Below are 16,515 nucleotides of genomic sequence, written 5' to 3'. Positions count from 1 at the left end.
TTGTCTGGTCTTTATTATTAGAATAAATATCCAAAAAAGCACAGCCCATCAGCTAAAAACTACAGAGCTCCTAACTATGTGAACAAATGACCTAAAAGATGTGAACAAATGAACCAACATGCATATTACACTATGCAGAGTCTAAGGTCTAAAGACCTGTCATAAACTAATAAACATACAATTATTGCCCTCATTGTTTGGATGCCTGACATTTTTGTGCAAATGTTTATAACAGTTTCACAGGAAAACCATTCACCATTATCACATGACTTTAAAAAGGCAATAAAGCTATATCCGTTTACAACATGTTGTAACAAAACAAAAGTGACATTTTTAAATGAAGAAAATAAATGTAGATTCACTTTTTTTTTGGATAAAAGTTTGATTGCAAAGAATAAATAAGAAAACAATGGCTGTTAAAACAAGAGCTTTATAAGTCCTACATCACACAGGAGCACATAGAGTACCGTACATTAGCCATATGGACAACAATAATAAGCTTAATAAGTTAGGTTTAATGCTATGGCTGTACCCAACAGGATCAGGGATAATCCAAGCATATATACAGGATCAGATATTAGCTGTTTTAAGACCAATCCATTTCTGATCCTTTGTTTTTACCAGTGCATTCTAAAAGAGTAAATATGATAATTGTTAAAAAAAAAAAAAAAATGAACGGTTACATAAATTATGATGCATCGTTCATCACTTGTAATAGCACAGGCACACATAGCAGACATGAAGCTGTTTTCATTGCGTTTTTACTCTATATTCTCCATGTTCTTTAATGGAAGTTAAAAAGAACATAGCCACAAAGTTTACTGTAAGTATAGTGGCACTCTATGTGATTACAATTATAAACAGTAAAGTGCCATGTATTTTAAAACACAGAAGGTTTCCCTGTTGATTTCTCTATTTCTTTTCATGTAAATGTTTCTACCCACACTCAACAGAAAGCATCAAGTGTTGTCAGGATTAAACAAATATCATTGAATAGACAAGGCATACATCTGCCCACAGGTAAAATCAATTTTATCTAAAAAGGATTAACAAACCAGGATGCCCAACAGATAGCTAAACATTTTCCTTTCTTTCCCTTAGTGAAAGTGAAACCTATACAGGCATCTTTGCCAAACCCACAACGCACAGTTCAACCAAAGGTTTGTACACACCTGTTCATTCAATGTTTACTCCAAATATTTATCTAAAAATGAAACAGTGTATTCAGATTAGGTGATCTGTGCCATGCCTTAGGGTGTTTCACAAACCAAAGCACAGTTTATTTGGCTACCATGTGAAGAAGTGGGTTTAGGCATGGTTTGGTTGGTGTCCCAAGTATGTACCTCCAACATGACATCAGTAATGATGACTCCATATAAATCTGAGGGCAAATTTTCTCTTGTCAAATGTAGAATATGCAGCTACACTAGCATTTATTTTCTCCCTTAGCTCCATAAGCTCTCAGCTGAAGAGCTTTAAAAAAAATCATGATTTTTCATGACTAATACAATATATTTAAGTGAACCTGGTTCATATATGTACTTTCAGTCATCTGGGTAACGAGTTTTCTATGCTAATTGCTGCTCTACAAGTTTGCATTGCATGTGAGCCCATGCCCTAGTGACACACCCTTTTAGATAATCACCACTGCCTGGGTGATCATCAAAACAAAACCTTTTTTTTTATTATTATTTTGGCCACTGACTTCCAGCTTCAACCTAGATAGCTGATTCACCTAATACAAAAGACAGACAAGGCGTGAAACCTCCTCATAATTCAAAATTATTATTTCTTTCATAAGTTTCTCTCTTCTTATTTCATAAATTACCACAAAAACAATAAAACAACTCAACAATCTTATTTAGTGACGTGTTTGAGCAGCATATTTTAAACCAAATAGACTTCCAAGCAAATAACCAAAACAAATGAAACTGAAAAGCCTTGAGTTGTAAGAAAAAAAGAAAGAAAAAAAAAGGCTTTTGTCAAAACTGGTAAAACATGTAGACCACTTACCAACTTTCCCAAAGGCTTCACGCAGCTCTTCCAGCTCCTCTTTAGATATCTTTGCCGCCATCTTCCTGGAGAACAACCGGTACCTTCCTCAGACCAACACCCTTTTGCACCTTTTCTGTGAAAAGGACAGACATAGAGGTTACAGACAATAAAGGGGCCATTAAATGTTCTGCATTAACATGCATTAAATTTATTCCTTACATTAATTCATTCATTCATTCTTTTAAAAGACCCGTTCTAGCATCAGGTGCAAAGTAATGCACACCACCATTCAATAAAGCTGCCAAAGAATACAGTAAGGTCAATTTGCATGGAATGCAAAGAAATGTTAAGCGCGCAAAACAGAACGCATGCGTCTTATAAATGTGACGATAATGACATGAACCCAAACAAGGCCCTTTAAAGTACAAAAAATAAATCAAATATGATTTTACTACACTAATGTGAATAGTAAACCTATGCTCATAATGCACTCCTTTTGTTATTTTGTCACTCTGCCATTACGTTACCATTAACACTAGAAATATAAAAGTAAAGTATAAAATTACAAAGAAATGATCCTAAATATCAACCTTAATAAAAATCAGAAAGCTTCATCTCAAGGCTGCAGCGTACATACTTTAGTCACACCGACTCGGCACTCAACCAGGGTCTGTCCACCAGATGAGGCCTCGACTGATCTGGGATTAAGTCCATCAGTTGTTGCTGTTTGAACTTTGCAAGAATATTGACATATCAAACACTACGCTGCATCTCCTTCACACTTTCACAACAAACACTAAAAGCACAACAAAACCCAGATGCAAAGTATGCACAATATTTTCATACTGACCAGCAACAAAATTTAGGAACACACATTGATTTCCAAGTCATCTGTATCAACAGATAACTGCTCATTAATACTGTTGGGCAAGTGCTCAGATCTGAGTCATATTTCAATGCGTTATCTGATGGTCTATTTATTGTATGAACTGATGTTTAGGTAAAATTCAACAGTCAGGATGTAAACTAAAAACAATTCACCGTGCTACGGATTGGAAACAGAGGTCTTTTGTAGAATCTAAAATGTAGTGCACCAGATTTCAAAAGGTTAATGTTCAAAATAGCTATTTTAAAATATATAGAGACACACTATTTACACTTTTCTACCACTTTCAATATAACTAACTAGTAAATATACAGCTCTATTTTCACTGCAGAGACTGTGACTCTGGGTCACCACCATTAAAAAGAAAGTGATTACAAAGAATTTCACAACAAACACCTCTGAATGACTCTAAATGTTTTGTTGAGCTCAAACACTGACCATTACCCCCAATTACGGGGGTAGGCTATTTAAACGCACTGCTGAATAATCTTTCCTATAAGGTTAGTTTAGTTTCCTCCTGGCAGAGAGTTTGCTGTTGCATTCCATCCAAAGCTGAACTGAAGTCAAAATCATCCACTTGAAATAATGAGGTGCCGAAAAGGGACTGATCTCAGATCTGCAGTTCGAGACTAAACAGCCAAGCAAAGCCATCTTTAAATGGTGGTTGAATTTTAATGCGTCTGGCATTTTTGTGTTGACTCCAAACATGCCTGTGTTGAGGTGGCAGAGATGGGATGGAGTGGGCGTGGGGACGCCAATCATTCATTTCAACCCATCACACTCCCTTACAGTCTCTCTTTACTGAGTTACGTCAACTGCCATGCAGCACATTCCTGCCCTCCAAATTCCACACCCAGACACAACTAGAAAGCGCTAGACGGGTTAGAATTAGAAAAATCTGGCCCTGTCTTTCTGATAAAAAGCTTTCGCCCTTAGATAGAGATCTTTTAGATACATTTTTGTCCTGCATTCACTGAAAGTTTGGTCTCGAGGTCTGTATTTGATCTCACCACTCAACTATTCAGAAGGCCAACATCTTAGAAACACATGTGGAAATGAAGGAAGGGGGGGGGGGCTCCACCCAAAGCACTGCTGCCTGCTGCTGTCCCACAACATCCACAACAGCCACATCCTGGCACTCCAGAGACGTTCTGCTACTGCTCCAGACAGCAACAATCAAACCAGCTAATTTTACCACTAAATCTATTACATTCATCTAGAGGATTCAAATCCTCTAAACCAGCCAAGCCAACAACAAATCACAATCAACAGAGTTCAATTAGACGGTTTTCTTTTATTTCTTTTGAGGGCAGAACCTGCTTCAATGGAGTGAGTATATTTAATTCAGACACATCCACAGCTTGGAACACATTCAGCTTGGAACAGGACACTACATATTTTGACTAGTGGAGCCATTCGAGCAGCATGTGTTATTTGCCAGAAGCTTTACACAAACATAAAAAACAAAACACATACAAAAGACCTCCCTTGAGAGCCACACTAAAACACCTGAGGCTATCCATATGCGCTCCCCCAACACATGGGGTGATGGGATAGCGAGGGTGGGGGGATGGAGGGGTGACGTGGGTGTAACAACATCAAAAGCACGAGGCAGTTTCAATCCCAAGCACAACTCTCTGGTCTCTTCCTCTTCTCATGCCTTTCCTTTTCTTTTACTTTTCTTATCTTGCCTTGCCTTTAGAGCTGCTCCTTACTGTCCCGACTGCATCGTAAGACTGACAAATCCCAAAAAAACAATATGTCCTACATCTACGACTCTGCTGCGGCTTTCTAGCTGACTAGATTAGAACCTGAGAGACAGGGAGAGAGATAAAGAGACAGAGTGCGCATTCTCTCCCCCGGTATGTCCTGAAACATGAGAGCGAAAGGGTAGGAGGAAGAAAGAAGAGACAGAGAGAAAGAAAGAAAGAAAGGGGGGGTTGGAATAAGGTGAAAAAAGACCCAAAGAAAGAAGGAAAGAAAACAGAAGTCCTGACCTGTGCTGAGAGTCGACTTCTCAGCGACAAGAAGCAGAGGCAGTGCTCCCTCCACACCCTTGAAGGCTAATGCGGAGTGCCAGCATTCCTGTCTGCCTCACAAAGACCTCAGGCAGCAAGTCATAACACTTCCTGCCAGGCTGTGGAAGCTGCCTCCTCTGACTGGAGCTCAGCGAATGAATACGTGTGCTGGGAAGGGGAGGGGGTGGGGTGTTGTGTGTGTGGATGGGACGGCAATGGGTATGCATTAAAGCGAGAGCAGCATAGGCGAGAGCTAAGGAGAAAAAGGCATGTGTTTTCTTAACCAGTGCCTCTCCTCTCTCTCTTTCTCTCTCTCTCTCTCTCCCCCTGTTCCAGATGTGTGCAGGGTGACAAGCATATAAAGCCCCAGACATAAAAAGAGTGAAGCAGTGAGACCGGCTTTATACCTCACATAATGAGTTTGTGCTCTGGTGGGATGGTGCTTGGTCTGTTGTTGGGCTGGGTTTAAAAATTTTATACAAAAAGGAACCGTCTGGAATGTCTAGGTATTATCAAGAACTGAAAGGTCTATTAAAATAAAATAAATAAAAAATAATAAAAATAAAAAATAATAAATAATCTGTCCTTTTTTTGAGACTTTGCATGAAATGCATGCAGATAAACATGCTAAACACAGATTCAGAACTTGCTTTTTCTTAAGATATTATAATAAACTAAACTTAAGTTAACCAAACCACACTAATATTACTGTCCCTCTCCCAAAAATACAGGTAACTACCAGCATTTTAAAAAAAAAAGGTTTAAGTTATTAACACCTAATGCTGATATTCCTTAAAACATCTATTTAAAACAAACTGCTTAGTTTAAGCACAAGTAAAGCTGTTTTTGTTTTTAATAAAAAGTGCCACAAACAAACTGCTCATTGTTTGTTTGTTCCAACAAGATAGACATAAATAAATACGCTGTGTGTAAATAATTACTGCTTTTTGTATTTTTTGGGTTACAATTCATTGTGTTGTACCATATAATTTTTTTTTAATACAATACCCAGCCCTAGTCTGTTGGATGACTATTCTGAAAGTAAACTGGACTGTCTTCTTGATTTATTAAGCTCAGAAACCATAAAAAACAAGCATTACCCCAACTGAACATGCAAATATCATTGGATCATTTGAACATGCTCCACTTCTTCCGTACCATGCAGAAGAAAAATTCCACAAGCATTACAAGAACACACGACATGTGTCATTGTAATCACTGCTGCTATTTCAGCAATGGTAAAACCATTACCAAAAACGGAGATGGGGAGGGCTGTGTACTGGTGCTGAACAATGACTCTACTCTGCTCAGGAAACAATCAGAGTGAAGAATAACACAGCCCAAAAAACAACTGCGGTGAAAAGTGGTGAACCCTACTAACAGCAAATCTAAATCTAATTACGGATTATGGAAAAATCTTATCTGGACATCCCTAAATCTATTTCTTTATGATTTAAATTGCCTGTTCTGCCCACACCCCTAGCATAATGCAACTAGTTTAACATTCCTGAAGCTCAGGTTTCCACACAAGACAGATCACCTGTTCAGCAAGCTCCACCATGTTTATCAAGAACAAAGCCCTTAAAGATCTGGAACTGTTGTTGAAAAATGCATTGCGAAACATTTGCTGCAATATGGAATTCTACAGCAGGCCATTCTCCTTGCACTGATGTCAAGCTGACACTTGCATGCACTTGGTGCCTGTTGAACAGTTGTGAAGATTGTGTGTGGAAGGAAGGACTTAGTGCATAGTTTAGAACAAACACCACAACAGGTGTTCACTTTCAGACCTCATAAACTCAGCATGGAAGCTCCCAGAGAAACACGGGCAACTGTTTGGGTCCAGCACGTGCTGCCATCAACACTTTCAGCTGCCTTGCAAGTTTAGAGTTTAGGCAAATTGAACAACCAACAACAGGCATTTACAGAATTGCTGGAATGAACAAGATTATTGGTGATATTATAGATCAATTTTGAGAATTAAAGCTAATAAACTCTGGATTTTCAGTGGCAGAAATAGGCAAAAAAAAAAAAAAAAAAAATATATATATATATATATATATATATATATATATATATATATAGTTAAATCACCTCACTTATATTCTGTGGCTAAATAAATATGCTCAGAAACCTAGGTGTTATTTAAACTGTGTACATTTTTCTCCTGAGCATTGCAATACTTTGAATTACAAAGTACTTAAATCAAATTAATAATACTGTTGATTAAAATATAAAGCTACTGTACATCAGTTAGACATCAGTAAGCTACACTGAAGTTAAGAGCCCTATAGCAGTCATTCCACTTGGTGGTTTGTCATCATTCTTGGTGAATGACTGCAAAAGTATTAAAATAAGTGAAAACCACACACAAAGTCTGGTCATGTTGAGCAGAGCAGCCTGAGACAACTTGTGGGGCTCTTCAAATAAGGCTACGAGAAAGCTGGAATGTTTTGGACAGTATTAAAAAATGAAAAACAGATAAACAAATGCTTTAATTAAACACTAGCTAACACCAACACCAGAACTACATAGGCAAAGCACACTGTTTTGTGCAGATGTTTAAGAAACTGACACCTAATAAAGTCAATTCAGCAATAGCATTAGATTACATGTAGCAACACATATTTTTGGCTCTTAAACACAGTCATAAACACAGCGAAAACTAAATCCAGAAATCCAGTTTAGACTCAAAGTGGCAAATATGGGCATATTAAAGACTCCAGAATGATGACACATGACTTCCACTGTTAACCACCTAATGTAACCAGATAAACTAGAACACAGGTACAAGTGATGCGTGATAAATATTATATTTTAATATATATATTTTCATAACATCTGCCTGGCATGCAGACAAAATAGATAGATAATTCTAGATTGGACATATAACACCATTAGAAACAAAAGAACACAATTATATTTACTTCAGAATTTGATGTATTACATCTATTTAATCAGGAATAAATTATTTATCCTGTTATTACATATTTAACAGGTCAGTGTTATTTGTGTTCTCCATAGAGATGAATTGATGTTAATAGTTAAGGGCAAGATTTTTTTTTTTTTATTATTAAGATGCCACTGGAATAGCTTAACATGAGTGGGATGCTAAGAAAAAGAAAAGATAACCCAAACAAAAATAATTAATCAAACCTTTCCAAAAATTTTATTCAGAGACACTGATAAGCCTGCACAGCTCCTGAAGAAACCCAGCATAGAAACATTGCATAGGCAACAAATTTGGGTCAAATGTCACTCAGTTGTTATGGCCAACATCCAGCACTGAAAGGGAAAGCCTAAACATCAAGCCACATAGAACGAGTCAAACAGCCAGCAATTTTTTTAAAACAGCCTCAAATATTATAACACCAATTTAAAAAAATCTTAAACGCACACACCTTGATTTCACAATCTACAGGAACACATTCCCTCAAGCAGACAAAACACAAAACGCTTCTTTTAGCATGGAATGCTTGAGCAGGAAGGCCAGAGGAGGAACTTGTTTGGTCTTGCACCTCCAAAAGCAAATCATATATCACACGGTTAAAATAAACGACAAAAGAATGCTGAAGATTCACATAAACACACTCCTAAAATATAATGTGAAAGTGGGATGGATGTGATTTTACAAAAAGCACAGCTTTTAAGAGTGGACAGAAACATTAGCAAGTCGCTATGAGTGAATCTCAGCAGCAGGCATGACTGTGTTGTCCATAAACACGTCACTCGAACACTTGAAACTAAATTTGCAGCATTCCAAACAAGTCATCTTCCTGGTTAAACCACACAGGTAGGTGTACAATCTGTTTCAGGCATGAATTCCTTATATAGTTATTCTTCAGAAAGGCAATTTCCAAACCTAAAGGTCAGTTAAAGCAAAATGCAACCGTTCCCCCAATATGTGACAGCAGCCCAGAATTATTTAGTTGAATATTTCTGGACAAAACAGGTGGTGAGAAGGAAATGATATAAAAACAACCTGTTAACCTTTCACCTATATATGCCACTTTTAAAGTTGCATGAACAATTAAAGCCCCTGTCAACATAATTTGGTTTTATAGTAAACACAATATAAATATAAAATGACCCATAACTACCAAGCAATTACCTATCTTAAATACCCATCCCCTGAAAACATAAACAACCAACTAATTGCACTAATTATGACTGGCGTAAAATAGTCAAATAATTGGGATTTATATCCTAGCTATGCTGTGGGAATCTATAGGCACCCAACGATTTAACTCTATTACGATTATGGAGGTCTTGATGCATATTTTTCTTCTATACAGGATTTCTTTGTCCATGTTGCATGACTTCTCTGTACTTTTAAAGTAAAATATCTGTAATTATGAAACATTATTCCCACTATTTATTAAGCTCTTTGATACCATTTCTGTTTGCTTGAAAAAATCATAGTTTGTCCATGTCCAAATCAACATGCATCTAAGAATTAAAAAAAAAAAATCCCCCACTCCTACAAGTAGCTGATGTGAACAAGTGACTTGGATGGTATTTTGTTCTAAATTCAGTCATGCCAAACTCTCCAAATCTCTTAACAGACAGGTCCAACAGCATTATTTTTGGTCACAAATACAGACAAAGAGTTAAGCTAGAGACTGATATAAGCATGCAAGGTCGACTTGATCAACCCAGTCAAGCTTTCATTGCTGAACAATGCAGCCATCAGTGCAGACTGCTCATGATGTTGATTGTGACTCAGTGTATGCTGGATGAGTAACAGCTTTAAACCAGTGGCTTTTTATGAGGGGAAAATGTGGCAAGGTTGGGTCTGGGGAGATTGAGCCAGCAACAGTCTTTGCGACTTCCCAAATCTAGAGTCTAGGCGAGACTATATCAGACACAGCAGAGGCGGAAAATAAGATTTAACTGTCTGACCACGAGGGATACAAAGGGCATATAACCATGTGAAATAAAGAGCCTGTACAAAAGCACACACACCCACTGTTATAAAAATGACACAAGTAGCACTACTCACTCAATTATTTCCATTATACAGTTACAAATACAAGACTAAGAAAAAATAATGCCATAAGTTTCCTAAAAAGGAATGGGTTCTGGTTTTCCAGATTACTTCAAAACCAGAAATAACTATGAAGTAAGACGAGTAATAGAGTTGATAAAACATTATTCCAAATTAGTGTTAGCCATAATCCAAACTTGATGATGAATGCTATTAAATCTGATGTATTGAGATGACTTAATCACACAGTATGAAGTTAATTAAATTATTTTTCTAAATTATCATAAAAAAAATTGGGTCAGATTGGGTTTTATGCAGCTTTTTTCCTTAACGCATGTGCTCAGCTCTGCCATCATCAGCCAGCACTTGCAGCAGAGCAAATCAACAACAGAGGAGAGGAACAGCTGTGAGAACAGTGGCATAATGAAGAACGGCTTGCATAAAAGTTTCAGTGTCCATGTGTGCAGTTTTGAGACAGGTTAATTCATATTACATTCAGATTTATTAGTGTGAACTGTAAAATTTCATTTAAATTAGAAAAAAAAATCTGATTAGTTACGTGTACATAATCTTTGTTTAAAAAAAAAACAGATTTAACAAATTGATTTACGTGTACATAATCTTAAAAAAAAACAGATTTAACAAATTGATTTGCCCCAAAATGTGAATCAACACCTGAAAAGGATCATTATCAACATAAAAACAAACAATTTTAGTGAAGCTTAATTTGGATACTAGAGATGGAGTGCTGGAATTGATGACAGTGCATATAAGCAGAAAATTAAAGAATCTGAATTAATGTTGCAAGAAAAGCCAGAAATTTCAAGCGCTGCACTATGTGCTATTCTTTTAACTGTGTTTCCTGTTGTGGAGTTGTTGTTGTAGTAGTAGAACCAGTACTAGTGTTTGAGATCTCATGTCAATCACCACTGCCTACTTTAAGATTATCATCTTCTGTGAAGAGCTCCAAATAAACAGCTAATTTTAGAGCTTTGTGTGTTTTAATGCATTTTTTTCACAAAGATTTTGGACACTGGTGTTGGAAAAGAAACGGTAGTGTGTGTCATAATTACCTGAACCTCTCGTAAAGAAAAACAGCTAATAATACCCTCCTACATAGTTTGTCCTCCTAACACAAATCAAAATCTAGCCGACCAACACCCTGACCACATTGTCTTCTGCAGCGACAGTGCTAACGACAACATAATTCTGAAAACACGATAACACTCCTGTTGCTCATCAAGGACAAAGTTCTTCGGGAGAACGCGAGAGAGATACTTAGAGAGCGAAAAAGACCGAGCTGCAAAACCACTGCAACGGTAAACAAGACCGTGAGCTCAATCCAGTTGCTCAGAGGCCAAACCTTGACTCCACATGAACATGCAAGAAGTGCTATGACCACACAGCAATTACAGTCACAAGCTCTTCCCAACAGATCAGTCATGAAAAAAAAAACTTGCTGAAGCAACAGGCTGGAACACGAGAGGAATCTAGAACAACCACAGAACTTGAGTTTCAGAGGCCATCAAAGTCCAGCAGAAGTAAAATCAGACTTGCCCAAAGCACCATACAGCTAAAATCATTCTGACGTCACCCAAAATGATGCCTGTTGCTTCACATTCCTTCTTGGAGTTACACTTATAAAAAGCCTGTTCGTCACACTGCTATGGTTCCAGTCCAAAGAAAAGCCAAAACCAGACATTCCTATCTAGCCAAGGAATCCAAGAGGGGAACAGCCTCGCTTTCATGGACTGTGTCTGAAGCGTTAGGCAACATATAAACTCAGGACAGAGGACTGTTTCTTTTTGTACAATGTTTGTTACAGAGCGAAAGCACGTCCACAATTTATCATCATTTTCTAAAGCTGAAGTAGGTGTTTAGTATTTGAGAAAAAAATAAATGTTTCTTGTGGAAGCTGGCAACTATTATCTCGGCTCATTTGAGGCCCACCATTAAGGTCTACAGTAATTTGACTATATAAATAAACGCCTGATTCAGTCCAAAGAAACAGGCATGTAACTGTTTGTTTGTAACTGTTGACATTTACAGCTACTCACTTCATGTGACTAGCATCTGGATTGTTTCCACATTTGACTTTATCCATAGGCATTTACACCTGGAAGACAAATGCATCTCCAGCTAATTGTCCATCCTGATCAGAATACAACAGTTTAGACTGATGAACTCAGTGACATACTTTATGGGGAGGAGTTTTGGTTGCCAAAATGCATACAGCAGCAGGGTCTTTACTGGAATTAAAATGCAACTGATGAATATAAAGTTTTTTTTTTTTTCTAAAATATAAATATTCAAGTATTTTTTTTATATACAAAGTTATCATTTATTTGTTTTTGTGGAAAAAGTCATATTAGTGTCACATTCACTGCATCTGTATCACACAGTAGGCTTTGTTGTATAACACCATGCAAGCCGTTATTTTCAGGTAAAAAAAAAATATAGTTTAGGTATTTCTAGAGATCTAAACCTGCCCATAACGTTATCTGAAATGCACCAGTCAAAACTTAATAAATAAATGTTTAATTTAAGGTTTGCACTAGTCAGATTCTTTTACAGATATTTAAACCAATATTCACACTGGTCAAAATTACTAGAAATTTAGATTAATGGGATTTATTTTGAGGATTTTTCTACAACTAAAAATTGTATTGTGGGTATCTGTAACTTACGTGTTTACTAGTAAAATGTACTTAGTGATAAATTAAAATTCCATGTAAAGTTAAATCAAAATGAGTCAAAATCTGTAAATCTGATAACGGTAGTCGTAGTAATAGTAGTAGTAATAGTAGTAGTAGTAGTAATAGTAGTAGTAGTAGTAGTACAATGGTAGATAGTTAAAACTACATTACAGAGAGCTTGAATCTTAAAAAACTTAAAAGTTAGGACTAAAATAGGTTAAAATCGCTGGTGTTATTTTAGGCTGAAATAATTAAGTTAATTAGCTTAGCTAGGGTTAGCTACCAAGCTACATTGGTTTAAACGCGAAGTATGCTAACAGAAAGATGTCTCGAAGTGGAAGAAAGCCAGTGTCCACTGTAGCTAAACTAAACTGTAGATCTGACAGGGATTTAACTACGGTAACTTCAAGAAAATGAGAAACAAAAACAGAGAATTATCCTGCATAAAACATTTAAAAAAACCTTTAACTAGTTAACTAACTTAAAGAAAACGCCTAAAAACAGTAACGCTAACATTTAGCGCGAAAACTCAAACTGAGGTAAATCTGGGAGATTTTGTTGCTAACAACTTTAGCCACAGTAACACACCGTGGTGAGCATTCCCAGCTCTTAGTCAGGCCAAACCTGCAAAAAGACACTATTTACTACAGGAAAAATAATGCCACAGTACGCTATATACCGCACAAAGCGCAGAAACCTCCTCTTAACTGAGAAAAAGACATAAATAAAAGTTATATTCCAGCGAACTTACTGCAGCTTCTTTCCCGTTGCCCTGCTGGCGCCCCCACTCCCTCTCTCGCATCCCTAAGGCCCGCCCCCAGCGGGAAAAATCTGCGCGCATTCTCCGCCCACCTCTACTCCCATTGGTCCGCACTGGTGTGCACCTCTCAAAGGTGTCTTCCACGCGATTGGTCAAAATTTCTGTCAGTAATATCCCAAATCTCTCTCCCCCTCCACACCTACTTTATATAACGTCTCAACAGACAGTTACAGGTGAGAAACAGACAGTTACAGGTGAGAAACAGACAGTTACAGGTGAGAAACAGACAGTTACAGGTGAGAAACAGACAGTTACAGGTGAGAAAATCCTGTTCTTCAGACAGAGCCTCCTTTGGAAGCCCATTACCGACACATAAACTTAACAAAATTAATTCAACATATTTTTTTCTTATTATTAAGTAAACTGTAAGTAAATTACAGTAAGAATATTTTGACATACTAAGTCATTATTTTGAAATACTATGTGATTATTTTGAGATAGCAAGTGTGTTTGCTTTTGGAAATAATATGTTTCAAAATATGTTTCAGAATAATTTTAAAATAATGACTTACTATCTCAGTATAATGGCTTATAATGACTTACTATCTACAAAGAATGACTTACTATCTACAAACTATGACTTATAATGACTTACTATCTCAAAATAACGCATTAGTTTATCAAAATAATGAGATTCTATCTCCAAATCATGAGATAGAATCTCAAAATAATGAAATAGCAGTTTACTTAATAATAAGAAATTTGATGGATTATATTATTATTTTTATTATTTTAGGTGGTAGGAATAGGCTTCTATAGCCTCCTATTTTGTCTGCTTCTGAAGACAAGAAGACATTACTGATGTAGTCAGATGAAAAAATAGATAAAAAATTTATATTTTCCAAAAAGGTGCCACCCAATGTGCAGTTTACCACCAATCCAAGTGATTCACTCCAAGTGATTCACTCTGAATTGATGTGCTTGCAGAAAGCTGCTTATCTAAATATAGGCCTGGTGTTCCTACTCATTCCACTAATATGCACCAGCCACAGTCTTTTTCTGACCGTGCTGCTCTGCTGGCTTGTAATTAAGGCTCCATTTCCCAAGACTGGAAGAAACAGCTATCAAGGTATGGGATGAGGGCTGTTCATGAAGCTCTAATCAGACATGGCCAAAGCAGAGACCCATGGACTGTGTCTGGGTTTACTAACAGACACAGAGGACGAGTCTGTGGTGTTTGGATCAGTGCTGTGCAAAAGCCTTCTTTATTACAGTATGAAAACCTAGCCTGCCAGGTGTCCATGGAGATTTTCAGTTATTCAGGTCACTGGATTGTGTTGGAATTGTGACTCATGATGAGTCAAATGGATAATCATGAATTCCGTACTTTTACCAAGATTATATTACAAATGTTACCCTGAAATCCCTGAAAACTACATTAAATTATATTATGTGAAAGACTTTTAGCTGCAGTAATGTCTGAATATATTGCTTCTTTCTCATCCAGGGTGTATAAAACTGAAAAAAGGAGCTCTACTTTAGCTTTAAAAGTTGAGTAGTAAACTCTATTTAATTTGCAACTGAAATAGAAGCTTATTAGATTGACCAAGACACCCTGACCTGCACATTTGTGTGGTAATCCTGCTTTAACACACCCCTGACGACCTAAAACGACTCGTTTATTAACTGATTACCCTTTTAAAAGAAAAGTGCATTTAAGTATATATATGTTTTAAAGTATACTTAACATGTAAAAGTACATACTTTTAGCATTAAATTAATTCGTACTTTAATACATACTAAATGTACTGTTTTTTAAGCTATATTTAAATACAACTTAAAAGCATTTGATTGTGATTTTGAGTGCTTCTGCAAACTTAAGTAGATTTAAGTATGTTTTTTTAAAACATCATTTTTAATGTACTACTTTGTGTATTGATGCACACATATTGTTTACACCTTAAGGCTACTGGAAAAAAAATACACTAAAGTGCATTTATTTATAAGCAGTATATATTTTCTATCAACACAACATTTAATTTAAAGCATATTCCTTAAAAATACATTTTATGGAAATACAGAGAAGGTATATTTAAAGTGTATTTTCATGAAGGATATTAAATTGAAAATGTACTTTTAGTATTGTTTAGCTAATTTGAACATACTTTAAGTGCTCTTAAGTGTACTTCCTTTTCACAAGGCTAGTTAAAACAGGTGTGTAGAAATAATGTAATGTGATCTACATGACAGGGTGGCTTCAGGACCAGGCTTGAGAAACACTTGCTTAACCAGTTGACCAGTCTGTTTACATCTTACTGCCCCTGTCCTGCTGCTCAATCAGCTTAAACCGACTGAAACCAGCTTCTTACAGCAGCTGATCTTAGCTGGATCTCTCTCTTACAACATCTCATCTTTAGAGAACCATTAAGCCCACTGGCCTGGGATCAGTTACTGCCTCTCCTGATATTCTTCACACTTATGAGCCAGTGTTTTTTAAATAAGCAGCACATCAATCCTGATTATTGCTGAGACAAGAGTATAAGCTGAAGTAATGTTTGATTAGAGAGGGAATATGTGTACACTGGCAAGTTCAAGTATCCTATCGTTACTCTGCCGCTCTCCCTAAATAGCTACTGATGTCATTCACACAGGAACGAGAAGGGACCACCCATGTTTTAATTGAGGGGCGCTAAATATGATGCAATTTAGTGTAATAAAGGACTCGTGAGAATCAACCAGAAACAGAAGACTTTGTGCTGGAAATAGTTCGATCTTTGTCAGGCTATAACGATCAGGTCAAGTCAGGCTATGCGAACATGCCCTCCTGCTACAGAAACAGGAGGTGAAAAGGGAAGTCCACTGGCACATAAAATACTACATTTTTGTTCAGGGCAGGATTTTAATCAGAGAGAGTAGACATAATAAAAGATGCTTGCTCTTCTGAGTACTGTTCCAATCTTAAAAGAGGAAAGGACAAAAGGAGGAAAATCTAATCTAAATGTAACTGTAGACCATAAAAAAAAAACATATACTGTACTATTCACGATATTTGGAAGAAAGTAACAGTGTTGAACAGTAACATATTAAATGTTTAAACTAACTAAATTCTTCGCGATACTTAAAGGAGAACACCAGAGAGAGTTGTTACCTCCGCCCACGCATCCACAGATGCC

The 16,515-nt window shown here is 36.7% G+C and overlaps 1 protein-coding gene across 3 annotated transcripts in view; it reads right to left on the bottom strand.

Annotated features, from left to right (window-relative positions):
• Nucleotides 1–13,418, bottom strand: part of pls3 (plastin 3 (T isoform)) — a 31,331-nt gene extending 17,913 nt beyond the window's left edge. Inside the window, exons 1-2 of one of the 3 annotated variants that reach the window (XM_049484380.1) lie at nt 13,334–13,418; nt 2,014–2,128 (exon numbers count right to left, since the gene is read on the bottom strand). In XM_049484380.1, coding sequence (XP_049340337.1) covers nt 2,014–2,074 — 61 coding nt within the window. In that variant the 5' untranslated portion in view covers nt 2,075–2,128; nt 13,334–13,418. Of the gene's footprint in view, nt 1–2,013; nt 2,129–4,878; nt 5,033–13,333 lie in introns of those variants that run through there. The other 2 variants (XM_022683716.2, XM_007228425.4) reach the window with 2 other exon arrangements.
• Nucleotides 13,419–16,515: the final 3,097 nt, after the last annotated feature.

Source organism: Astyanax mexicanus, chromosome 10, assembly GCF_023375975.1.
Source record: "Astyanax mexicanus isolate ESR-SI-001 chromosome 10, AstMex3_surface, whole genome shotgun sequence".
NCBI classification, from domain to species: domain Eukaryota; kingdom Metazoa; phylum Chordata; class Actinopteri; order Characiformes; family Acestrorhamphidae; genus Astyanax; species Astyanax mexicanus.
This window is presented reverse-complemented; position numbering and strand designations above follow the sequence as displayed.